This window comes from Vulpes lagopus, chromosome 15, assembly GCF_018345385.1.
Source record: "Vulpes lagopus strain Blue_001 chromosome 15, ASM1834538v1, whole genome shotgun sequence".
Classification (NCBI taxonomy): Eukaryota; Metazoa; Chordata; class Mammalia; order Carnivora; family Canidae; genus Vulpes; species Vulpes lagopus.
In genome coordinates, this window is record NC_054838.1 from 28,937,341 (window position 1) to 28,963,757 (window position 26,417).

The 26,417-nt window shown below is 39.8% G+C and overlaps 1 protein-coding gene and 1 pseudogene across 2 annotated transcripts; one reads left to right on the forward strand and one right to left on the reverse strand.

The window, feature by feature from the left end:
• Nucleotides 1-25,647, reverse strand: ALG8 (ALG8 alpha-1,3-glucosyltransferase). 2 transcript variants are annotated; one of them, XM_041730645.1, is made up of 13 exons: nucleotides 25,511-25,647; nucleotides 21,961-22,039; nucleotides 17,876-18,069; nucleotides 15,468-15,577; nucleotides 13,975-14,042; nucleotides 10,888-11,014; nucleotides 10,534-10,637; nucleotides 9,445-9,565; nucleotides 5,813-5,952; nucleotides 4,193-4,332; nucleotides 2,596-2,693; nucleotides 2,198-2,270; nucleotides 1-446 (listed from the first exon to the last, which is right to left on the reverse strand). In XM_041730645.1, the coding sequence occupies exons 1-13, from the start codon at nucleotides 25,603-25,605 to the stop codon at nucleotides 215-217; spliced, it is 1,581 nt and encodes a 526-aa protein (XP_041586579.1). In that variant the 5' UTR covers nucleotides 25,606-25,647; the 3' UTR covers nucleotides 1-214. The 2 variants fall into 2 exon arrangements, with proteins under 2 accessions (XP_041586579.1, XP_041586580.1); XM_041730646.1 differs by lacking the exon at nucleotides 25,511-25,647 and adding an exon at nucleotides 23,296-25,498.
• LOC121476551 lies at nucleotides 7,045-7,960 on the forward strand (annotated as a pseudogene).
• Nucleotides 25,648-26,417: the final 770 nt, after the last annotated feature.

Below are 26,417 nucleotides of genomic sequence, written 5' to 3' on the forward strand. Positions count from 1 at the left end.
TTGTTTCAAATGTGTTTTATTGCTTTTGGAGGACAAGTGGCTTCTCACCATGGTGACAATCAGGTTGCTAGGCTGGGCAAGGCCAAGTTTAGAAGAATGGTCCTCCAAACAGAACAAATGAAATGAATGGCTCATGCCACCAGCAACTTTCTTCAAGTTCTGATTAATTTCCCATGAAATAATTGCTTGGAATACATCCCAGCAGTTCCTTTATTCATTGTTTCTTTGTCTTGCCGACAGGAGGGTCAGTCAATACTGAAACATACAGTCTGAACCAAGCATATGTGATGCCCACTGCACAATACACTGAGGTCAGTAACAAAGGGATAAAGGGGTACTTCAGCTTCCAGGAAGTGAAAGGGAATACAAATTCACAGAAGATTTCCAGAGGTGCCAGGCCGAGAAGGTAGAAAGTTTCCATCCAATTAAAAAGAGTCTTTTCTTTTCTGAAGAAGAAAGGAGAGAAAAGTCTATTTTAAATGAGTCATTCTGGTTTAGCAAACATTTCTCAGCTAAAGCTTCCCATCTGCACTGTCCTGACCTGAGGAACAGTCAAAGCCATAGTCAAAAGAGTGCATTCAATTCCACATTTAGGAAAAATTGATAATGATACGCCATTGCATTATCTCAAACAATCCAAATTTACCCAATTGTTATCTACCTACACCGTCCCCTGGCTGAAGCCGCCAGGAGAATCAGCTATGTGTCTGGAAGCGGAAAGGCAGCTAGATGCTGTGATAATGGAGTAAGATATGGTAAATGATACATAATTGATGGTTTTTAAAATGTTTGTTTTGGTAAAATAACATAATTTGCTATTTAACCATTTTTAAGTGTGAATTTCAGTACCATTGAGTATACTGACAATGATGCTACAATCACTACTACCCATTTTTAAAACATTTTTATCACCCCAAAAGAACCTCTGGAAATATTAAGCAATAATCCACTCCACATTCCTCTTCCCCCATCCCTACTCTGTACCTTCTAATTTACTTTGTCTCTATGAATTTGCCTATTTTGGATATTTTATACAATCTTTGTCCTTTTGAGTCTGGCTTAGCTCACTTAGCCTAGGTTTTTCAGGGTTCATCCATGTTCTAATGTGTCAGTGCTTCATTCCCCTCTCAGGTGGCCAGTATTCCACTGCATGTACACACCACATTCTCTTTATCCATTCTCTGGCTGATAGACACTTGAGTTGTTTCCATCTTTTCGGCTACTGTGGATAATGCTGCAATGAGCACTGGTGTACATGGATCTGTTCGAGTCCCTGTCTTCAGTTCTTTTTGGGTATATACCTCAGAGTCAAATTGCTAGGTCCCATGGTTATAAATGAGTTTTAATATAATGAAGTAAAAAAGCTCTTGGACACAATTAGATATAAATCATAGGGAAACTTTAATAAAAAATTATAGAGTTGCCTGGGAGGCTCAGTCGGTTAAGCTCTGACTCTTGGTTTCCACTCCAGTCATGATCTCAGGGTCATGGGATCGAGCCCTGCATCGGGGGGAGTCAGTCTGGGATTCTCTCCCTGCCCTTCTACCCCATTCCTTGCTCATGTACACAGTTTCTCTCTAAAATAATAAATAAAATCTTTTAATTAAAAAAAGTTAAAGATTTTATTTATTTATTTGAGAGAGAGGCAGAGACACAGGCAGAGGAAGAACCAGGCTCTCCACAAGGAGCCCAATGCGGGACTGGATCCTGGATCCCAGGATAACCCTCTGAGCCAAAAGCAGATGTTCAACTGCTCAGCCACCCAGGCATCCCTCAGATAATAAATAAAATCTTAAAAAAAAAAATTATACAGATAATGTTATATTAAGTTTAAAAGAGAAAGAAATTCCACCCATAATTCTATGGCAAGAATTTTTATATATATTTTAGCTTTATGCATCTATATTTATGTGGTTTTACTCAGAATTCATATTTTACATTCCAATTTTTTCATATAAGGTTTTAATTTAAGCTGGTAGTCCCTTCTCAAATACTCCCTCAAAATAAAGACATGAACTATGTTGTTATGTCAGAATGACAGGATTATGGGTAATTTCTCCCTTAAAAAATTTGCCAATTTGTAAATGTTCTATTACTGTCATAACGTAAAAAATATTCTTAAAAGGCTTAGCTGACCATTTAGCAATAAACATTTCACAAGAGCAAACATAATTTTAACTGTACTCTTTTGGATTACCTGAATAGAGTCTTCAGTGAGGAAATACTATAGATGGTAAACAGTAACATGAGTAAAATTTTAATGGGAAGTTCTGTTAAAAGAATAAAAAAAAAATACAGATGATAATCCAATTGACAAGAAAAAGATTTGTGATACTTAAGGCGATATAAACACACTGATGCAGCTATATAGTGTTAGCAATGCTTTTTCAGCTTACCTGTGCATTTTTGTAAAACCTAAAGATAATGAGGATTAGGGACAAATTAGGAGTTTTATTTAAGACAGTGGATGAACTCTTTCCTTCCAAGAGATTTTAAGGTTTTAACTCAGTATTGATCTCTAGGCCCTGATGAAAAGGGCATAGGGCATGGCAATCAAATCTCTTTCTCTTAAAAAGAAAAAAAAAAGCTGTTTACCTGGTGCAGTGAAGAGCAGAGGGAAGAGGGAATAATGTCCTGTTGTGGTCAGAATCAGAAAAATTGAAGCATCTCCTGCTTTTCCCACAGACAGAAGGCTAAAAATAAAAATTCTTATAATAATTCCTTAAAGTAACAACTGAAACTTACACTGAGAAAGCTTGAATAAACTGTAATTATTATTATTTCTAGAACTGGCTTAAGCATAAGATAGCATACTGATCTTTGCTACAAGTACAATTCAATTGAGAATATTAATTTAGTGGGGAAATTTAGCAGCTCATAAAAGAATGTACCACGCAGACCGGGAGTAGTCAAAAAGAGTCCTGCTTCCCTGAAGAACTGCCTTCTCCAGAGAAAGGGATGTTGTGGGATTGGGAGCTGCCTAGTGGTGGTAGCCAGGGAAACAGAACTTGGTAGTTTAATGTTTAATGTGCCTGAAGATGCTTGGTATGAATTCTAACTAAAGACATTAGAACTTTTGCTCTATTTCTTATTTTGGAAACTCCAAATTGCTGAATGAATCTAAATAAGCCATATACTGATGTGACAAATTTGCTTAAGGTTCCTTCAAACCTTAAATGATTTCTCTCAGGATTTAAGAAAAACATCAAGAAAAAAAAAAAAGGCTAATTCTATTACTATCTATCTATCTATCTATCAGGTTTTAATTTTAATTTTATACAAAATGGATACTATTGCACTTATTTTTTTTCAAGCATGGTACAATGAAAAGATTATAGGAATCAGCATCATAACATCCGGTTTAAGTCCTAACTGTGCTACCTGGTAGTTGTATGGCTTTGGATTAAGTCACTGAAACTCTCTGAGCCCCAGTTTCTGTAGATGTTAAGACGGGATGATATCCATTTATCCTAATTACGTTAAAGGTTGTTGTGAGGCTCAAAAAGAAAAAAACATGTAAAAAATAAAACGACCCCTACCGATACCCCAAGAAGAGTTCTGCAAAATGTGAAGTGCTATACAAAAGTTAGATTTTATTCCACAATGGACTCAATCCTTACTTTGACTAACAATACTTAAGAAGAAACTGTGGAGGGCAGCCCGGGTGGCTCAGCGGTTTAGCGCCACCTTTGGCCCAGGGCCTGATCCTGGAGACCTGGGATAGAGGCTCCCTGCAAGGAACCTGCTTCTCCCTCTGCCTGTGTCACTGCCTCTCTCTCTCCCTCTCTGTCTCTCTCATGAATAAATAAATACAATCTTTAAAAAAAAAAAAAAAAGAAGAAGAAGAAGAAGAAGAAACTGTGGAACCTTATTTCCTCAGATGTGATGACACCAAAGCCCACACTTTTCTATACTATGCTGCCATTCAATATCCAGATCTAATAGCCTGGCACCATGGTTCTTAATCACTACAGTACCTCTTAACAAAAAAAGTGCAGAAACTATACATGCAATTTCACAGGTCCAGGGATCCCAAGTTAAGCGTCCCTGTCCTGTCCTGGTATAAATCTGTTCCTGTACATCTTTGCCTTTGCCCATCCCACTGAACATGTCTAGAAGGAACAGATCAAATAGAAAACAAGAGGGTCAATTGTGAAATATGCCAGAAATGCCAGCTGAGTTACATGCTTACCTCATTGGGAGAACTGCGAGGAGTATGGCTTTTTCATGGACGTGCCACCCAAACAGGAAGGAGCTCAAGGCACAAAGAATTAGACATCGGAGAAAGCCTCTAGGCCCTTGAGGTTTAAACCAAAGACAGAAAACAGAGGGCTAGAAACAACAGGCAAAGGTAAAACTTCAATATCATTTAAAACAGGCTTTACAGAAACATTGTTCAGGCAAATACAATTTATATCATCTCTCAAAAACCATAGATCTTAGACTATTCTCCATTAAACTGGGATAATTCATCACTTTAACACTCCACCAGAAGTTATAAAAAAACCACTCAGAGAAAAAAGGCTTTTGGAAATATTTAACTCATTAAAGTAATAATAATAATAATAATAATAATAATAATAATAATAAATGATAAAATTAATTAAGATAAATGACAAAATTAAGTTCTAGGATATCCAATAAAACCCTTTATTATACCTTCAGAACTAGTTAATTAGTAGTCACTGAACCTATTAGGCTAAACTACAAAAGTTCATCAATATTCTGGGGCTAATAATAAATTAGATTATTTTTTTTAATAAATTAGATTTTGCTATGTTAATAAACACATACCCAGCTTTGTGGCCTGGAGTGTTTTTATTTATTTATGATTTTATTTATTTATTCATGAGAGACACACAGAAAGAGGCAGAGACACAGGCAGAGGGAGAAGCAGGCTCCCTATGGGAGCCTGACACAAGACTCAATCCCAGGACCCGGGGATCACGACCTGACCCAAAGACAGACACTCAATCACTGAGCCACCCAGCTGCCCCTAGACTGTATTTTATAATAAAACTATGGCCTGCCATATGCAGCTTATGAGGCTGAGATTTTTAAAAAGCTTAAAAAAATACATAAAGATAAATAAAAGTTTTTTACCTTAGAACATGGGAACAAATAGGCCAGCAGAGCTTAGTTACCTACTAGTACTGCCACTTAATTAAGTGGGGGTCAGATGTCTTTTGAGGCTTGGTCTTTTAGAAACTAAAATTAAAGCTGAGTATAATTGTTGGTAAGGTTGAGTTTATATTGAATGTTGCTAAAATTATATCATGAAATCGAGAGCACTGTGATTGCTAACAAAAAAAAGCGATGAATGAAGCCTCTATCAGCATCTGACTCATGTGAGATTCAATGTTTGATGCTCAAATAGCCATTGCTGATTCTAACCTGCAGTCGTCATCAAAACAAAAATATCCATGCAGTCCAGACAACTGTGGATTTTTGACTAGTTAGCATGGATGAAAACAAACAACAGAAACCTGGATGTCCCCACTACACACATTTCCTTCTTTCTCCACAGTGCAATTCCTTGCCCCCTCCTCACTGGGCTTTTCCTTTTTCCTCATTGGAGGGTGAACAGATGATCTGACAGCTGCAATGAGGATCTTTCTCAAAGGGGTTTTACTAGTAATCTTTCCTTCAGGTGTTCAAAGTTACTCTAAGAATTGCTATGAAATACCTCCATTTGCAGCAGGATCATGGTATTTGTCCTACAGCTGGAAAAACTGGAAAGCTGAAATTAACCAGCCACACAAGAGAGAAGCAGAGAAAACTCAAGAAATGAGTACTGTGGGTGAATTCTTACCAATATGGCCATCAGAGTACAGATGAGGGTGGCCAAGGGGGTCACTGAAGGAAGGACTGTGTGTTGGAACTGCTGAACCAAACCACTTGTCATTGAAGCCTTGGGAATTTTGTTGGGATCAAGCAGTTTCAATTCCAAACCTACAGAATACGTAGAGATTGTTTAATTTTCATCAATAGCACACCATATTTTACCAACAACTTGAGGAAGAAAAAGCTACTAAATCTTATTGCTGCTTCAAGGTCAGGATATATTAACTCAATTCTGTACTACTCTACTTAAAATGCCCCGGTCTTGAGATTATACAATGCAAAGAAGTGTTTGCATTGGAATAGGGAATGCATGCAGCTTAAAAGGATCTTTGCTTGCAGGTGGCATGAAGAGCAATCTGGTGTCACCTTGAAAATAAAGCAGGCTTTTAAAATGTAGGTCTGATCACATCACACCCCAACTTGGAATCCTTCATTGCCTACAGAGTAAAATCCATATTCTCAAGCATGGCATAGAGTATCTTCCATGATCTAGCTCCTTCCTACCATTCCAGCTTCATTTCCTACACTTATTAAATGTGGTGTGGCCACTACCGATTGACATAGCACTCTCCTTTGCTTAGAATGGCCTACTCACTTTGCAAAGTTAACTCCTAATTCACCCCCTTATCTGAGAAAGGTTTTATTTATTTATTTTTTTAAAGATTTTATTTATTTATTCATGAGAAACACAGAGAGGGAGAGGGAGAGGGAGAGGGAGAGGGGGAGAGAGAGAGAGAGAGAGAGAGAGAGAGAGAGAGAGAGGCAGAGACACAGGCAGAGGGAGAAGCAGGCTCCATGCAGGGAGCCTGATGTGGGATTTGATCCCCGGTCTCCAGAATCACGCCCTGGCCAAAGGCGGCGCTAAATCACTGAGCCACCCAGGGATCCCTGAGAAAGGTTTTAAATAAAAAAGTAGAACTGATTTTCTTGTGGGCTAGATACACATATGTATCTATGGACCTTGTACATGTCTCTGTTATCTGTTTATGGACTTACTTCTCCACTACAATTGGGTTTCTTAAAGGCAGAAATGATGATTAGTTCATTTCCAACCCCAGCACTTAGGGGTTCAAGGAATACTTATTAAATGAGCCAAGTCTGAGGATGATGAAGCAAACCCTATCGCAAACAAGCTAATAGAACAGACAATCTGAGCACCTGCATGGGCCTAATGCCATTAAAAATCAGTGAAATGGCTCTTTTCCATCTTGCAAGATGGCGGGCGAAAAAGCCGAGAAGCCAGATACTAAGGAGAAGAAACCTGAAGCCAAGAAGGTTAATGCTGGTGGCAAGGCAAAGAAGGGTAACCTCAAGGCTAAAACGCCAAAGAAGGGGAAGCCCCACAGCAGCTGAAACCCTGTCCTAGTCAGAGGAACTGGCAGATATTCCCGATCGGCTATGTATTCCAGAAAAGCCATGTACAAGAGGAAGTATTTGGCAGCTAAATCCAGGGTTGAAAAGAAAAAGGAGAAGGTTCTTGCTACCGTAACAAAACCAGTTGGTGGTGACAAGAATGGTGGTACCTGAGTGGTTAAACTTCGCAAAATGCCTAGGTATTATCTACTGAAGATGTGCCTCGCAAGCTGTTGAGCCATGGCAAAAAAACCTTTCAGTCAGCATGTGAGACAGTTGCGAGCTAACAAGACATCCTGGGACCATTTTGATCATCCTTACTGGGTGCCACAGAGGCAAGAGGGTAGTTTTCCTGAAGCAACTGAGCAGTGGCTTGCTACTTGTAACTGGACCTCTGGCCCTCAACCGAGTTCCTCTGCGTAGAACACACCAGAAATTTGTCATTGCCACTTCCACCAAAATTGATATAAGCAGTGTGAAAATCCCCAAACATCTCACTGATGCTTATTTCAAGAAGAAGAAGCTGCGTAAACCCAGACACCAGGAAGGGGAGATTTTTGACACAGAGAAGGAGAAATATGAGATTACAGAGCAGTGCAAGGTTGATCAGAAAGCTGTGGACTCGCAAATTCTGCCAAAAATCAAAGCTGTTCCTCAGATTCAGGGCTACCTCCGCTCTGTGTTTTCTCTCACAAATGGAGTTTACCCTCACAAATTGGTGTTCTAAATTTCTTACAAAGAACCTAATTAAACTGATCCATTAAAAAAAAAAAATCAGTGAAATGCAGCAAGGTGCAGACTACCAAAATATTTTGTATTCATTAAACCTCTTTCCTTTTTTCTCTTCAGTCTGATGATTCACTCTTAAAGCTAGTAATGATTTCCCTGCCACTGACTTTCCAGGTAAGACATCTCTGAGGAGACGGATAAATAAGATAATGTACAGGGTAGCTTCCTGAGTCAGACAAGGAAAGTGGCCCTTGAATCTCATAACCATGCTGGTTGTTTAAGGTTTCTGAAATATAAATGTTAAGAAATTCCTTGTAAGGATCCATGAACATCAAGGCTGGATTCATAGTGGGTGAGGGAGAATATCACATTATTATTTCCTACAAAGTATGCACCAAAAATAGTAAGAACAGCTATTATGTACCAAGAGTTTTGTAGCCATTACTTTCAGGCCGCGAAGGCACAGAGGGATGTGTAAGTTGTCGTCCAAAGTCACACAAGGGATAAGTGGTAGAATTAAACCCAGGTCCGTCTGGCTCCAAAGCCCCTGCTACCAGCAACCCGGTATTTCTTTATTATTGTGTGTTTCTTACAACATGCTGCACAGGTACAGTACTTATATTAGCCCTTTATTATAATTGCTAGAAGATCAAGTGACTTGGTCAATGCCACACAGCCATTAATTTATGCAGGTGGACCTCCAACCAAGTCATCAGACTCTAGATCAGGGGTTGGCAAAATCTAGCCTGAGGGCTAAATCCCCAGCCTGTGAGCAATCCCCTTATTTTGGTATAGCCCTAAAGCTACAAAGAGTTTTTTATATTTTCCAAAGTTATAAAGCAAACAAACAAAAACACTATGTGGTCTGCAAAGCCTAAGCTATTTACTATCTGGCCCGTTAGAGACAGAATTTGCAGACCTCTCTTTCTCTTGATCCCACCATTTCCCATCAAGTTAGGCTATATTCACAAACTACTGAGAATTATTCCAGAATGAATTATTTTCAGTAGGACGATCTCAAGATATATATATATTTTTATCACTACCCAAACTTTTTTTTTTAAAAGATTGTATTTATTTATTCATGAGACACACACAGAGGCAGAAACATAGGCAGAGGGAGAAGCAGGCTCCATGCAGGTAGCCCGATGTGGGACTCGATCTCCAAACTGGGATCATGCCCTGAGCCAAAGGTAGATGCTCAACCACTGAGCCACCCAGGCTAGACTACGTTTCCCTGCTGAATAGTGTCTTAAGGCAAAAATTACTTTAAGAATGTCTAAATATTTTCTATTTTCCCCCAGGAAAGGATCAACAAGCTCATGGCCACAGACTGCTTTCGTAAGGAGCACAGTTTGTCTACTGCACTGAAGCCTGAGTTCCTAGAGCTGAAAGCTGGAATGTATGGCTAGACAAATAGTTCAGGCCCATTCAAAGCACAAAGCACTGTTTTCCATTTCTCAATGTGACTCATCCTTTCCAAATTCATCATCTAAGTAAGAAGGCTTGCTACTATACCGATGACGGAGAGCACTTTGTCCAAAGCATTGTACAAAGCCCAGAAGTTTGGAGCCCAATATGCATGGCAGAGGCCCCTCTTGAAAGGGAAGAGTCGGGACAAGACTTGAGGCAGTTGGTTCTGTAGAAACGAGATTCAACAGTGATGATCAATCTTTTCCAGATTCGAAAAGAAAACTAAACAACAACAACAACAACAACAACAAAAAACAGTAAGAGAACTAAGGAACTATCTGTGACGTGGTGTGTGGAAAGTTATAAGTTGCAGTCTTTGTTCCTTTGAGTAGTTGTGTGATGCTGAGCAACTGTCACAAACTCCTCTTGTCTAACCTTCTCATCTGTTAGGGGGACAAGATACACTGAATACCAGTCCAGTACTGTTATGGGAGAAGTATAATAAGAGAAGAATTTATGAGGTGCAAAGGAGGACAAAGAGTGCAGCTTATTCAAGTCTACTGAAGAGAAGGTGGCCCCAAGGAAGACTTTACAAAAGATGTGATGCTTTTCAGTTTTAGCCGGAATTAAAATTAATTACTTGAATTCAGGGTGTGGGAAGAAGGGAAAAATATCTATTGAACATGTGTAATATTTTAGGTACTTTGAATGTTTGCTGTCAGTGAATGACTGTGAAAGCACCCTGAGTACTGATTTTGGGGTTACAAATAAATTATAGTAGGTAGGCAAATTAGCAAATATGGAAATCTGTGAACAGTGATCATCGATTCTGTGTGTGCCTGTGTGTGCAAGACATGAGTAAAACATATAAATATACACATACATGTTTGAATATTAACAAAAATGTCAGAAAGAATACCATCCTATCTTTGGGGAGTCACACTGGGGAAGACTAAGAAAAAGGTAGTTTTGTTTATTTTATACATTCTTGGTTTTATTATTTTTTCTAAACAACAATATCAACAAAAATGTCAGAAAGAATACCATCCTATCTTTGGGGAGTCACACTGGGGAAGACTAAGAAAAAGGTAGTTTTGTTTATTTTATACATTCTTGGTTTTATTATTTTTTCTAAACAACAATATCAGCAACAACAAAAAACACGTATTACTTTATTAAGAAAATAAGACTTACCAAGGCTAGAAAAGGACCCAACGAAAGAGCAGAAACTAGGAAAACAATTAGTCCCAGGGAAATAAGACGGATAAAGCTGAAACTGTTCCATCGGATGGACCCATCTACAGAAAAGGAACATTACCATTACTCTAGGAGTATGGAAAACCATAACTTATACAATGTGCTAAAACCAGAAGCGTCCCCTGATAGTACGCTAATATCTACTATGTGGCAAGGGCACAGAAAAGTCAGAATGGGCAAAGGGTTTGTAGGATCACTAGCTGAGAGGTATCTATAAAATCCTCTCATGAAGCAAGCTACCAAGCCAAGCAAAAATAAAATAAAGGTTTTGGTATTATCACTGAAACTTACCTGGTTTATTTGCAGTGAAACAGTAAGACCGCAGCAGGTATATACCATAAGCTGGTGCTACATAGAGGTAGATGTGCTTGAAATGTAGAAGAACAGCAAAGAGCAATGCTCCTTCCATATGCCTTTTCTAGGAGATTTAAAAGGGAAACATCACTTTAAAATTCAGGGTAAACTAAATGTAGTAATACAGTATCCAGGTTGGATCTTGGAATAGAAGAAAGAACATTAGTGGAAACACTGGTGAAATCTGAATGCACCAATGTCAGTTTTTCAGTCTTTTTTTAAAAAGTTTTAATTTTAATGCCAGTTAGTTAACATACAGTGTTGTATTAGTTTCAGATGTGTAGCATGGTTTCTTAGTCTTGATGAAAGTATCATAGTTTTTTTTTTTTTTTTTAAGATTTCATTTATTTATTCATGAGCATACACAGAAAGGAGAGAGAGAGAGAGAGAGAGAGGCAGAGACACAGGCAGAGGGAGAAGCAGGCTCCCTGCAGGGAGCCCGACGAGGGACTCGATCCCAGGTCTCCAGGATCACGCTCTAGGCCGAAGGTGGCGCTAAACCGCTGAGCCACCAGAGCTGCCCAGTATCATAGTTTCATAGAAGACGGTAACCATTAGGGGAAAATGGGTGAGGGCTACAGGAACTCTGCACTATCTTTGCAACTTTTCCATAAATCTAAAACTATTTATAAAAATTAAATTCCTGGCAGCACCGGTGGCTTGGCAGTTTAGCGCCTGCCTTCAGCCCAGGACATGATCCTGGAGTCCCAGGATCAAGTCCCACGTCAGGCTCCCTGCATGGAGCCTGCTTCTCCCTCTGTCTGTGTCTCTGCCTCTGTGTCTCTCATGAATAAATAAATAAAATCTTAAAAAAAAAATTAAATTCCTTAAAAAAAACCCACTGGAGATCGGTTACATGACAATGTGAATATACTTAACAATACTGGACTATACACTCAAAAATGGTTAAGATAGTTAATTTTATGTGTATTTTACTATAACTAAAAATACATTTTTAAAATATATATTCTGAACTAGTTAATGAAATACTATGTCTGGGATGTGTGTATGTGCATGTATGTAGATCACTGTAGTATTTTCTCTACTTTTGTATATGATTTAGATTTGCTATAATAAAACATTTTTAAAATTCAGGCAAATATTCTTTTTTTTTTTTTTTAATTATGATAGTCACAGAGAGAGAGAGAGAGAGAGAGGCAGAGACATAGGCAGAGGGAGAAGCAGGCTCCATGCACCGGGAGCCTGATGTGGGATTCGATCCGGGTCTCCAGGATCGCGCCCTGGGCCAAAGGCCGGCGCCAAACCGCTGTGCCACCCAGGGATCCCTCAGGCAAATATTCTACATGCAAGCTAAGATGAAAACAGGCAAGTGATTCATTAGTTTTTATACTGAGCCTAGTTCATTTCTGCAAAAAGTATTTACTCAATACTAAGCTTGATGCTGAGGTACAGGACACATCATAACAACACATTACAAATTCTCTTTAAAGATCTACAGCCCAGAGAATTCAATCACCCTTCCCCCCTTTACAGTTTTACAACAGCTGGAGCTGATTTCCATGGAGGAGCTGGGAATGAGGGTACGAAAGAATACATATGATGTTATGCTACCAGAGAACCATTTAAATCTTCTGTTACAGGTAAGGTAACATATAGTACTATCAGGCTGAAGGCACCAACTACAGTACTTGACCCTACTAAACTAAAGGTAATCTGATTTAAAGCAAATAAAAAAAAATCCCAAGTTGACTTAACTAAATAAATCTGAATTCTACCTACCTCACAGGAATCTGGGGATCAAATGAGATAATGTTCCTGTGGTCCAGCAAGGAAACTGCCAAAGGGACCATGAAATGCCAAGTTCCTTCTCTCACTGTCTCATTGGGTGTGGTCTAGAATAGATGAATGAGGAATGATGAGGAAAGAGAATGGGGGGTTTCAGATCTCTTGTCACCCATTTTATAATTTATTTGAGATTCAGAGAAAGTCTAGCTGGTTCTATAGCTAACTTTTGTTCAACAATCATTGAATGCCAATTACGTTCTAAGTACTATGTGGCTTTTTATGGTTAGAAGAAAAAAACTAGACATTTATAGTTGACAAAGAACTTTAAAACAAATTATCAAATTTGATCTTTCCAAAGTCCTTGTGAGGTAGGAAGCCCCATTTTAAGTAGGCTCTGCACCCACTAATAGAGCCCATCGCAGGGCTTGAACTCACAACCCTTAGATCAAGACCTGAGCTGAGATCAAGAGTTGGATGCTCAACCAACTGAGCCACCCAGGCGCCCAAGTAGGGAGTCTCATTTTACAAATAAGAATGTAACAAATGGTACACTTCATTTTATAGATGCAAAAACTGAGGCTGAGGGGTTAAATGATTTGTTTGGGTTAATGATTCCCAAACATGACTGTGAATCAAAATTCTCTGTAGAGCCTGAAACCCTGATGCTAAGGATTCTGAGCCAGCATACAGAGGGGTGCCCCAGAAATCCGAACTTCTGATTTCTTCCTCTATAAAGAGAAGGGTAATAATTACAATACAATAATTACAACTTCACAGAATAGTTGTGAGGTTTACTCAATATTATATATAATATAATGTACCTAACCCAAAGTAGCCAGTGCATTTGTGTGAGCACTGAGTCATACAGTTTATTAGGGTCAGTCAGGATTTCAGCTCAAGTCTTCTGATTTCAAATCCCATACTTTCTGTTACCATGCTACCTGCTTCTGATGGGGAAACCCTACTATCAGTTATTCTATTGTAAAAACTAAATATTTCATTGTAGATAAATGATTTGAACCAAATACAGCACCTCAAGTATATTTCAGGCCAGCCACCCTCTAACAAGTTTTTAGAGTCTATGCATAAAAAGAAGAAAATTATTATCAAAAGAGAAGACAGAATTTGAGAGAAACACTCAATGCAAGTGTCTACAGTGCTTGGCAATTCAAAACAGTTGGTCAAATAAGTCTGCCTATCACTCATTATACTGCTGCCTTTATAAGCACTAACTCAGACCTAAGGGGAAAAAATCTCATCAGCCTATTTTGTATTTACCTGAAACAATCGTGCAATGGAGAGTAACATTAATCCAAATAAAAAACCATTGTACTGGAAATGAATATCTGGACTTAGGTTAAGGAAAGACAACAGAGGATATCAAATTTAAATTGAACTGTGTTAGCAGACTGGGTATAAAAATGTAAACGCTTTCCTAATGAGCAAACTAAAGACAAAAATATTCCTTCCAGTTTGGACGTCTCATAAATGTGTTTTCTGTAAACAGAATCAAATCAGACAAACTCTATTAAAGTGTATACATTGTCAAGGATTATATAGGGCATAAAAAAATTGTGTTTAAGAAGAAAACCAGGAAACTTTCCCATGTTTTTTCTACCTTAAAGACCCAGTAGCTATGGGGCAAATTTTTTGGTTTTGTTTTTTAGATTAAGGGATGAGAAGGTGGGCAGCTCCGTGGCCCAGCGGTTTGGCGCCGCCTGCAGCCTGGGGTGTGATCCTGGGGACCTGGGATCGAGTCCCATGTCGGGCTCCCTGCGTGGAGCCTGCTTGTGTCTCTGCCGCTCTGTGTGTGTGTCTATGAATAAATAAATAAAATCTTTTTAAAAAAAAGGGGGGGGGATGAGAAGGTAAGGGACCTAACAGCTACTTAAGGCCACTAGCATGTAGCACCTTGTATAGAGTATCAATACACAATCTTACTTAGTAAGCCTCACAATGAACCTGTGAGGAAGTTAGAGCTCAGAGCCATTAATCCACATGTGGCCTAAAGCTACTGCAATGCCATAGCTAAGAGATGAGGCCAGGTCAGACTTCAACCAAAGTCTGGGTGTTTTCCTCATACGTGGTTACCTTTATGAAAATTGTGAATATTAGGCTTTTACCATTGAGATTTTCACTCAATCTTCTGGATTTAAGAACTTTGCCTGTTGGGCAGCCTGGGTAGCTCAGTGGTTTAGTGCCACCTTTGGCCCAGGGCATAATCTGGAGACCCAGGATCGAGTCCTACGTCAGGCTCCCTGCATGGAGCCTGCATCTCCCTCTGCCTGTGTCTCTGCTTCTCTCTCTGTCTCTCCTGAATAAATAATATATATATAAATAAAATTTAAAAAAAAAAAAAAAAGAACTTTGCCTGTTAATTTGTGGTACGACAAGATGGTGGAAAAGCATGAAGGCCTATCTGTTCCCACAAACAACACTAAGGTAGGCCCTTTCCTAGGAAAGGTATTTAGAATAACATATTATAAAACTATTTAAGATATATGATTAAAGACAGTTAACAAACCCCAGCATACTGCTTTACTTACTAGTGCTTTAACTGGTTCTTGAACATCATTAACTTTTCAGAGACAAAATGTGCTAACAATCAGTCTGGTATAATTGGAGAACCCAAAGAAACCAGTAGGTTTGGGGAACCTACTGACCCATTTTCAATAGCAGCTCACATTTCAGAATCATCATTGTAGAAATAATCTTATACTTAACATATAACAGAATAAGTAAGAGAATAGTATAGAAAATGTTAAGGATACGGTCCACAATTAACAACCCGAAGTTCCACAGCAGTAACACTGATAGGATAAACTTTGGCTTCTCTGTAAGTTCTTTACCTGCTTTTTTCCCATCAATGCATTTACAGCACCTATAGAGCAGGAAGGAAGCAGAAACAACTTTCATCTTCATTAGAATATCACAAGACTAGTACAGAGTATACTCTGATACACTCAGATACATTTTATTAGCTGTTCCTGATAAACTATCCAGGCTGTTCTTGACTGTTTACAAAGGTGACAGCAGAAGCAAAGAACTCAGGGACAGTTCCATGTCTCTTTCTCAGCTATGATGATTTGAAACAAAGTCTTCATTTAATAAAATGAAAAATTAAAAAACAACCACCATAAACTCAAAAGGATTTTGAAAATTGAGAGGGCACACACTGTATCAGCCTTGAGTAAAAAATGCAGACCATATCTGAGACTAATATAACAACATAACACTGTATGTCAACTATACTAAAAAAAAAAAAGCATACTGAGATGATACAGCACTCTAAATTATATATCATACCAGCCAAATTAAAAATAGAGCCATGAGGGATGCCTGGGTGGCTCAGCAGTTGAGCGTCTGCCTTTGGCTCAGGGTGTGATCCTGGAGTCCTGGGATCGAGTCTCACATCAGGCTCCCTGCATGGAGCCTGCCTCTCCCTCTGCCTCTCTCTCTCTCTCTCAGTGTGTCTCTCATGAGTAAATAAATAAAATCTTAAAAAACAAAAAGGTGACAAAAAATTATTGTCCTATCTTTATTTTACAAAAATTATATTCAGATACAGAAGAGAGGGTGAAATAGTATGTATCAAAATATTGACAGTGGGCAGCCCCGGTGGCACAGCGGTTTAGCGCCGCCTGCAGCCCAGGGCGTGATCCTGGAGACCCTGGATCAAGTCCCACGTCGGGCTCTCTGCATGGAGCCTGCTTCTCCCTCTGCCTGTGTCTCTGCCTGTCATTCTCTCTCTGTGTTTCTATGAATAAATAAATAAAATCTTAAAAAAAAAAAACACAAAATATTGATAGTGATAGCTTTGAGTGGAAAAGTATGGGTAATTTTTTACCTTATGTGTATTTGTCATTTTCTGTTTTCCAAAATTTTGACACAGGTGTATAATCCTATAAAAAGATTCTTAAAAATGTGTTTCACTTGAATATTGGCAAATCCTAAAAACAGGAATCTAAGCCAAAAGAAATAGACAATAAAGATGCAGTGAAAAGGGGGTTACCAAAAGGTAACCTGCTTTTCCTCCATGGAGCCTGTTGTTCCCTCATCAAGAGAGACAGTAACCTTACAGGATAATTGAGAAAATTAAGTAAGTTACTATCTATAGTTGGTGTCTGATTCTGGGAGCTGGCACATAAGGTCTCAACAATTTATATCTTAACTGCTCCCTCAACATTGCAAATGAAAATAAATTCTACTCCCTCCTCTTTCTGCCTATATATATGCTCTCCCTGGGAGCTTGAATTCAAATGTTTTGAGTTTAAAGGCGTATATTACAAATAGCCTTCCCTTCCCACTCTTCCCAGGTCACAAAAAGATTGAAAGTGAGGGGTCAAACAGGAAATACTCCATGATAAAGAGCAGAGGTTAAAGCATTCCCACGGGAATTCTTTCCTGAATGGGGCAAGGGTTCAGGGCCTCAAAAGAGAAATGATCCATTTGTGATAAGGCTCACTGAAGGGACATAGTTAGTGCTCTGTCACAACTGTATCTGCAGGAGTAAGGACAGAATAGAAACTAACATTAACTGAGAACTTACTACCTGGAAGTCATTGTACAAGATGTTGTATATATGTGTATTCAACTAAAAATTAATTTATAACAGAAGATTCAAAACATAAAAATATAAAATATAAACATAACTTAAAATTAGCAAAGGGTCTTCATAAAGGAAAGAATCCAGAAACAACAAATAAAAATACTCAGTAAGATTTCCTGAGTTTACTAGAATGGAAATTCCACTGGCGGTCAGCACAATGCATGTGTGTGTGCTGTATGTATGGATGTGTATCCTAAAGAGTAGGGTATGTCGCAGAAGACTCTGGGGGCCGGCCACAAGAACGGAAGGAAAAGCATACAGAGCCATTCTATGCAGGAGAAATGGGGACAGAACTCTATTTGGGACCACTTTCACAATGTTCACAATTTCTTGTTTCACCTCGGTCTTATAATTCTACCTTAACCCACATTTTCTTCCACAAGATTCAGTGAGACTGTTTACTGTAATTACTCACTGTATCATTTAAAACATAAATACAGAGTTCGAGACTGTTCTAGTAGTTGCCATTATATGAACTTAGTTTTCCCCAAATGAGGAACCAGTTAATGCTACTTAATACTATATTATGTCCTCAACACCTTCCATACAAAATGACATTCTCAGACTTACTCGTGGACAGCATACACAAAGACTGCATCTGTAAAGATGACAGAAAATCTCTGGAAAAGCAAGGTCCTTGAGCTGGAGTAATTCAGATTATGGATATTCAGCATCTCTTGATCAAAATATTTGGCAACATGTGATAAGGCATATTCAAACCATGCAAAAAAAGGAGGGTAATCCAAGGTCCACTCTGAAGTTGCCTGTGGTAAAAATCAAAGATAGAACATGTCCTAAATAACTCAATAAACAAAGTGGATATAAGATTAAAAATCTTCATTCTCTAGTCTTTAAGAAAACACATGAAATGAAATCCCATTTAAGATATGACCTATGGTGCATGACTGGCTCAGTTGGAAGACATGTGACTCTTGATTTGGGGGTTGTGAGTTTGAGCTCCATGTTCGGGTTGGAGATTACCCCAAATAAATGAACAAACAACAACAACAAAAAGACCTAAATTAATAGAGTAATTCCTATGGAAGACTGAGCAGAACACCAACACCTGGTTCCTAAGTTATTTAATATGGTCTTCATTTTTTTTAAAGATTTATTTATGAGAGAGAGAGAGAGAGGCAGAGACACAGGAGGAGGGAGAAGCAGGCTCCATGCTGGGAGCCGGACATGGAACTCGATCCCGGGACTCCAGGATCGCGCCCTGGGCCAAAGGTGGCGCTAAACCGCTGAGCCACCCAGGGATCCCCTAATATGGCCTTCAATTTCCTTAACTAGAATCAACAATATTTCAAAAGGAAATTAATGAAACTTGCAGTAATAAACCTGGTTATGATACAATACTGCCTATCTAAATATAAAAAGGGAGCTATAGCATAACAAATGATTCACTAGCTTGGGTTCAAGTTCTAACTCAGACTCAATTTTCCTATTTGTAAAATACATATTGTAAGGGTTAGTTGATATAATACATATGAAATACAGTTATAAATGTCAAAATGAAAGACAAATGCTAGGGGCAGCCTGGGTGGCTCAACGGTTTAGCGCCGCCTTCGGCCTAAGGAATGATCCTGGAGACCCGGGATCGAGTTCCGCATCCGGCTCCCTACATAGAGCCTGCTTCTCCCTCTGCCTGTGTCTCTGTCTCTCTCATGAATAAATAAATAAAATCTTAAAAAAAAAAAAGAAAGACAAATGCTATTTACCTTTTGTTCCAATAGGTTATGAGATACTGAAGAGAGCAAAAGCCACTCTTTGCCATTTCTGTATTCTGAACATTTAGTAAGTACCTGATATATTATTAATCATTAGTTAAGTGAATGACAGTTACTAACAAGTAAATATAAATGCAGATCATATGAAATGTAGAGTAAATGAAAATGAAGTATGTAATTTCAGGATATTATTTTTTTAGATTTCTCTAAGTCTGTTTCCTCATCCAAACAACAGAGATAGTAGTACATACTTTATGGGTTACTGTATTAAATTTTATATACATATACAAAATACTGTTTATATAGCATTGAACCAGTATCAATAAACATTATTCACTACCACTTAAAAAATCATATTCTCACCATAGACTGTCCCTGAAACTAAACTTGGACCTTGCACCTCTAAGAGCTCAGACCTAATAATCTCCCTATTCTGTGTTTGTTGCTCTTTTCAATGGAAAAGCCCTCTCCTGGAATTGCACTGAGGGTTCACTGGGTACTAACTGGGTGCCCACAGGACTACTATTTAGGGTCATTCTGTGGTATAAAATGAGGTAATAGAGGCTCAGACAAACTATTTGTCAGCTCTTTGTTCATGGTAAGGATAAATGACAACTTTAGGTCCAGATCAGATGTAGCCTAGCTACTCCCCCTGCAGATATAAAAATGTAGAAGCCTTAGAAGAGGCAAACCCAGAGGCTCTCCTAGGGCACTCAAGCTAAGAACATACCCATTAAGCTTTCCCTCATAAGAAGTTTCCTTCCCTAATTCCAAGTTTCCAATGTGGACTGTGAACAAGATGAGCTATTAAACTGTAGATAGAAAAATCAGAAATTCTATTTTTTAATCTCATCCTTTTTAGTGCCTATTTTTAACAGTTTATTAATAAAGCAGTATTTGCATAATTTATAAATAAACTCACATTGAATAGCAAATGATCAACAATGTTTTACTAGGGTATAGATACTTAAGAAACAAGTTTAGAAATTAAAACTCCATGTAATTCCAAGGAAGTCATCATTAACTTTGACTTCAATAACATCTGCAGTTCCCAGCTACAGTTTTCCATGTTAGAGTTCACTCTATGCTTAAAAAGCTATTTACTCTATAGAACATCTATGAGGTTTTCTCTTACTTTATCTTATTCACACGTTTATTACTTTAAAACAAGGACCAGGAAGCACAGAAAAAAATTGGGAGGGACAAGTGCTGCCAAATTTCCAAATCTAACCCAGAAGGTTCTCTTGATCTCAAAGATTTCCATCTGGGGCCATTTTTTTACTTAAAGAGTTTGGAAGCCTGTGAAGCTACTAGCTATCATTTTCTCCCAAGTGAACAGTTCCATCACTTAACTAATACCTGGTAGTGCTGGTAGAGCTGGAACTCAGATCTGGGGTCTCCTGACTCCAAATCCATTAGCTCAGTAAGCCACTACAACAGAGCTGTAGAAATCAAGATGGAGTCACTCACGTCAAGCAAGGACTCATGTACAGCAGTGTGGTAGCAGCCAAGGGCGTTACAGCTCAGACCAGATATCATGAAACCAGCACAGACTGACAACAGCCAGAACTGATAACCAGCAGAACCAGAAGAAGCCTGCAAAGACCCAAGACTGATTAGACTCCTTTAAAAGGGGAAGACTTTTGCTGCAAATTGTCACTCTCCAGAGGTTGAATGCAGTGAAAAGGTCAGCGTCTGAAGAGCCTAACAGTTTGCTGAAAAAGTCATCCCCTTTTAAAGGAGTCTAATCAGTCTTGGGTCTTTGCAGGCTTCTTCTGGTTCTGCTGGTTATCAGTTCTGGCTGTCGTCAGTCTGTGCTGGTTTCATGATATCTGGTCTGAGCTGTAACGCCCTTGGCTGCTACCACACTGCTGTACGTGAGGGACTCTTATCTTGCTCTCTCCAAGAGCTGTATCTTCAAATACAGAAACATCCAACCTCTTCATACGAAGATTCAAAACAACTGTGTTCATCTGTAAATATTTACTATGGGTATTTTGGGTGTCTTTCCCAATCAGTTGACCAATCAATTTAACCAAAGCCAGAGCAGAAAGGCAGGTTAGAAGTCACAGTTAAGCAGTCCACTGTTCACATGTTTACTCCCTTTAGTATGGCAGAGAGACCCTTCCAGACCTGACTGAATGTACCTCTTCAGCCTTATCTCCTACTGTGAGCCTCTTCTCACATGTATTCAAGCCTTACCCAGAACTGAGTCTTACTCATTGTTCTTAAGCTATTAAGGATTGTTCTGATCTGGCCAAAAAAAACCCCCTCCAAAGCAAGAACATATTCACAGAAAACTTTAGATTGTCTTAAAAGAAAAATCTCCCTGCAGCAGAGTGCTGTTTTTGATGAAGACACTTCTGAAGTGATGTCTGTTTTTCATGAAATACCATTTGCAGCTTAGTTATTCATACCAGAAACAAAAATACATAGGTTTTATAAATAATAGAAGAGAATGCTTTGTATATTACCAGAAGCCTGCATATCACATTTGACTATTCCTTTTCTCATAAATCACTAAATATAGGGAATAGATCTTAGAAATAATTCATTCCAAATCCTTATGTGCCAGATGAGAAACTAAGGCTCAGAGAAATGAAATATATTTTCTATGCTATGGCAGAGCCAGGCCTAGAATCCAATTTTTCCTCTTAATCCCAAATTCTTTCAAAAAGAGTGTGGTGAATATTATAATTCCCAATTTATAGTTTGGGAAACTCACTTTGAAGTAATAGGGTTCCCTAATAGTGCCAGAGGACAGAATGGAGTAAAAAAGACAATTTTTATGAAGATTAATTAGACTTATAATTACATGGAAAACTTTTTCTCCTGGAAAGCTGTTTTAACATCAGTAGTATTTATATGATACCACATTATCACCATAATAGATAAGCCACCGAAAAAGTGAAAATTAAAACTTACCTCATAATACCACTGTGATATTGGCAAACTGTGAGTGATAGCAAGCCAGTTTCGGTGTACTTCAAAATCCGTGGAATGGCTATTCAAAACAATCGGATGAGTGAAATGAGATTTTGTCACATTTATTAATTTTACATTTCTTTCTTTTTTTTTTTTTTTTTTTTAACAGTAGATACCACACCTGGTGTAGTGCCCAGCTGGAGGCTTAAACTCATGACCGTGAGATCAAGACCCCAGCTGAGATTAAAATTTGGATACTCAACCGGCTGAGCCACCCAGGGGCCCCTCCATTTCACATTTCTAAAATTATACTTTTAAATGGACAAACACTCCTGTATAGTGATATTCATGATCCTATAAAAACACAAACAGGCATTACATAATCCTGAAACACTGCACTTATCTGGCCTTCTGGAAAAGTTGGAGATCTATATAAAAGTGAAAAGGTTCTTAGAGTTATCTGAAGGGCTGACCAAAAGTCCTACTTAAATAACGGAAGTCCTCTGGCTATTCTTGCTCAGAAGTAACTTACTCTTGTTCATAAAGAATTCTAACAAAATTCATTATCTGGAAAATGCTTCACACACCAACTAGATCTTCAGGGATAAGTAGGAGTTCATCAGAAAGCAAAGGTGGAAAAGGCTGCTGCCATGCCTTTCCCATGTCTCCAAATTCCTCACTATACATAAATACAGTCAAGCATCTCCACTGCAGGGAAAGAAACAGGTTCTCTTCTACCCTTGTAAATTCTGTAACTGGCCAAAGAATTAAACTGCCATAAAACAGATTAATAGGAGAAAAAAAAGCCAATTTTAATAATACATGTATGTATGAAAGCCCCAAAAGAACAGAGAAAGATAGGAGATTTAGAAGGCAGCCAAATGATTGAGGCTCATATACCACCCTAAGCTGAGGAAAGGGATAGGGGCCTGGGCTTTCCAATGGGGATGCGGCAATTTACTAGAAGCCAGAAGAGGATGTTTGGTGCACAAAGGTTGCCCTGCCAGCAGATAAGTCTCTCAGGTGAAAAAGGGATCTCTGGTAACAGCTCCTTTCCCAATACAGGCCCCCTTGCTACTGTAAATTTTCTTTATAAAAGGGCAACTTCTACTCTGCTTTCAGAGCTTTTCCTGTGTCTGCAGTTTCTCCAAATAATCAGCCCCCAATAATCCTTATGCCAAAGAGCCTTATTTTGGGGTGGAATATTCTATACCCTTTTCCCTCTTTAGAATAATTTTTTTTCTGTTTGTCCACTGCTGTACTTCCCCTCCACATCTTGAAGAGCCCCTGATATGTGGATGGGCTCAATACATTCTTGCTGAGTTAACTACTCACCAAAGTCAACTATGAATTCCGCAGCAAAACCCGATGAACACTTCTCAAAGTTTCATACAATCTTTCCAGTGACAACTCTCCTGAGTTTCCTAGCCAACCCCTTCTATGTCTGTTCCATGGCTTTCCATTTCAGTATTCACCAGGTAAATGCTGGTGTTCCCGTAAGTTCAGTTCTTGGTCCTCTTTTTATGGAACTTACTCCACTCTGGACGATCTTATTCATACTTATTGCGTCCATTATCAACTGTACAATGACTCCCATACCACAATACAAGTTTGATCTCTTTTCTGAGTTCTAGAGACAGACATCCCCAAATTTCTGCTGACACTGAAATTTTCCTCAGATGCCTCAAAATCACAATTCAAAATTGATAGCCACGACTTAGCAATTCCATTTCTAAGTATATACAGTACTCAACAGAAATGCATTTACCCATGTTTATCAAAAGATATGTACTGGGCCTATCTTCAGGCCTTCAACTACATGTCAATTCCTCAGAGACTTTCCCTGACACCCAATCTAAAGTAAGTCCCCCGGGTTAGTCCCCTTATAGAATCCCATTCTTTTCCTTTGTAATGCTTTTAACACAAGTATAGTTATGTAATTACATATTTGTGTTGATTTGTGTCTGGAACTGTTATCCCACAAAACTACACTCTTTACAGGGTTAGTGATCACATCCATTCTGTCCTCCCCTGTAGTGCCTACCCACAATACCTGGTATGTAAAAAGCAGTTAACACTTTGCTGACTATATTTACATTTATCCTGTAGCTTCCCTCTCACATCCCCGAGTTTTACAATTTGAGAAGCAGAGCATTAACTACAACTACATACATTCTTAATCCTGGACCAAAGAAACAACCCTGAAGACCCATCTCTAGGCTTAAGTAACTAAAGCAAAAAACATCACTTTATATGCAAAAATTCCCTTTCACTCTGATTTGAAAGGAATTTCTCACATTTTAGAAGGGTCTTTCCAATTTGCCTTTAAAATGGAAAGAAGTTTATTTCCTTTCAGTGATGCAGAAAGTTTGGCCAACTCCTCCTTTTCCTAAGTGTAAGTCTAAACCTACACACACTTCATTGCTTATATAAGCACGTATACACATCAGTGTGAATGCACACTCTATACATACAACTCTTCCTTCCATACCCAACAGGTTATCACCAAGAACTGAAGCAAACATTATCAGTAAACCAAAACCTAAACTGGGAAAGGGTAGGGAGACCTAGAGGAAGGGAGAAATCACTGCATAAGATTTAGGAAGGAAGAACAAATGGTGGAAGCTAATATTAACAAATATTGAGTTCCCGCAGAATACGCATTACTTGGTGGTTGCTTCCTCACTGGTTTCCATGCTTTCAGACTTGCCCCTCCATTTTTCAAATGGCCTAACCTTGTGTGATCTGGCCACTGCCCACCTCATCCTGTGCCACTCTCCTCCTGCCATATTGCTCTTCAGCAACAATGGGTACTTGCTGTTCCCAGAACGCTGAGTTCTTTCCTACCACAAAGGCCTCCTTCACATTTATTCTCTCCTGTGACTCAGCTGCTTTTTTACATTGCTTCCTTCATCCTTCGAATTTTAACTTAAACATCACCTCCTCAAGGAGAAAAGACCCGTAGTGACTCTATTTCCTTCACAGATCCTAACACTATCGTTTCTGTCCATCTGCCCCCACGAATTCTATCGAGGGCAGAACCCGGAAACGTCTTTCCCCTCACAGCACCTCCAGGACTTGGTGCCTCGCCACCGGGCCACTGCGAACTACCGCTGAGTGAACGACGGAGGCGGGTGTCCTTAACCTGCACACTAAGATGAGGACCCAAGGCTTAGAAACACCGAAGCCAGCGACCAGGGCTGTGATCTAGTTCCCAGGTCAAGTGACGATCAATCCGGGCGGCTCAGCGGTTTGTCGCCGCCTTCGGCCCAGGGCGTGACCCTGGAGACCCGGGATCGGGTCCCGCGTCGGGCTTCCTGCGTGGAGCCTGCTTCTCCCTCTGCCCGTGTCTCTGTCTCTGTCTCTCTCTCTCTCAGTGTCTGTCATGAATAAATAAATAAAATCTTAAAAACAACAACAAAAAATGTAACGATCAATCCGCGGCATGGGAAGCACAGCGCCCGACTTCCAAGTCCCCTTTCCTCCTCCCACCCACGGGCGTCCACGCTCCTCATTCCCGCTCTGACCAACCGCGGTGCGGGTCCCTTACTAGGTGGGGATGAGAAGGCATTTGAGGAGAGTCACGCCGAGCGCCAGAGCCGAGAACCAATTTCCACCACCCGCCGCAACTCCGCGGGCAGCCATTGCCGCAGCGTCGCGCGCTTCGAACCAATCGGATCCGCATCCGGGCTCCCGCGCATGCGGGGAGGGCCTTCTGAGCGGGCGCCCGGCCGCTCCGCGCATGCGCCCAGCCCGTCCGCCCGCGGGACGCCAGAGCTCCGGCGTTTAAATCTCCCGCTGGCCCGTTTTTTCCCCCCACTGTCCAGCCTCTCGCTGGGGCTCGGCTTGGAAGGGCTGCGTCAGCGCAGGTCTCTTACGATGGCAGGCTAAGTTTCGTCAGCTACTTCATACTTCCTCTGGAATAGTTGCTGCACACGCCTGCTCTGGCGTTTCCTGCATGTGCCTTGCAGAATGGGGTACCCAGGCGAGGAAGAAGTGGAGGAGACGGCGCAGGGACCCAAGAGTTACAGGAGACGAAAGCACCTGAGAGTTCTGGAGGTGCCTAATCTGGCACCAGAACGGAGACAATGATGGGAGCTAAGATACAGAGGTGAAAACGTCTGGTGCTTCTCGGACTCAGAGCTAGGCTCTTGGTGCAGCACCTGCCCGACGGGGACCCATCCATTCTGGAGGCAGGCTTGAGTCTCGGGCCTGTCACACAGTGTATACATAACTTGGGGATCTTGTAAAGATTCAGGTTCTGATTCAGGAGGCCTAACAAACTCTTAGATCGTGCCAGTGCTGCTGGTGCATGGGCCCTAAGGGCCAACGCAGAGGGATGGACTTAGTCTGCATGATGCACCGTCTGATCTTGGACACGACTAATCTCTCCAAGCCTCGGTTTCCTTTTCTGTAAATAGGAGATACCTCATAAGGTGGTTGTGAGGATTAAATGA

Coding starts and splice junctions, on each gene's coding strand:
- ALG8 (XM_041730645.1), bottom strand. CDS start 25,605: ATGGCTGCCCGCGGAGTTGCGGCGGGTGGTGGAAATTGGTTCTCGGCT. Junction 15,578..17,875: donor TTTGTGTATGCTGTCCACGA/GTAAGTCTGAGA, acceptor CCTGCTCTATAG/GTGCTGTAAATGCATTGATG. Junction 2,694..4,192: donor CTCGCAGTTCTCCCAATGAG/GTAAGCATGTAA, acceptor TTTTATTTTTAG/CCTTCTGTCTGTGGGAAAAG.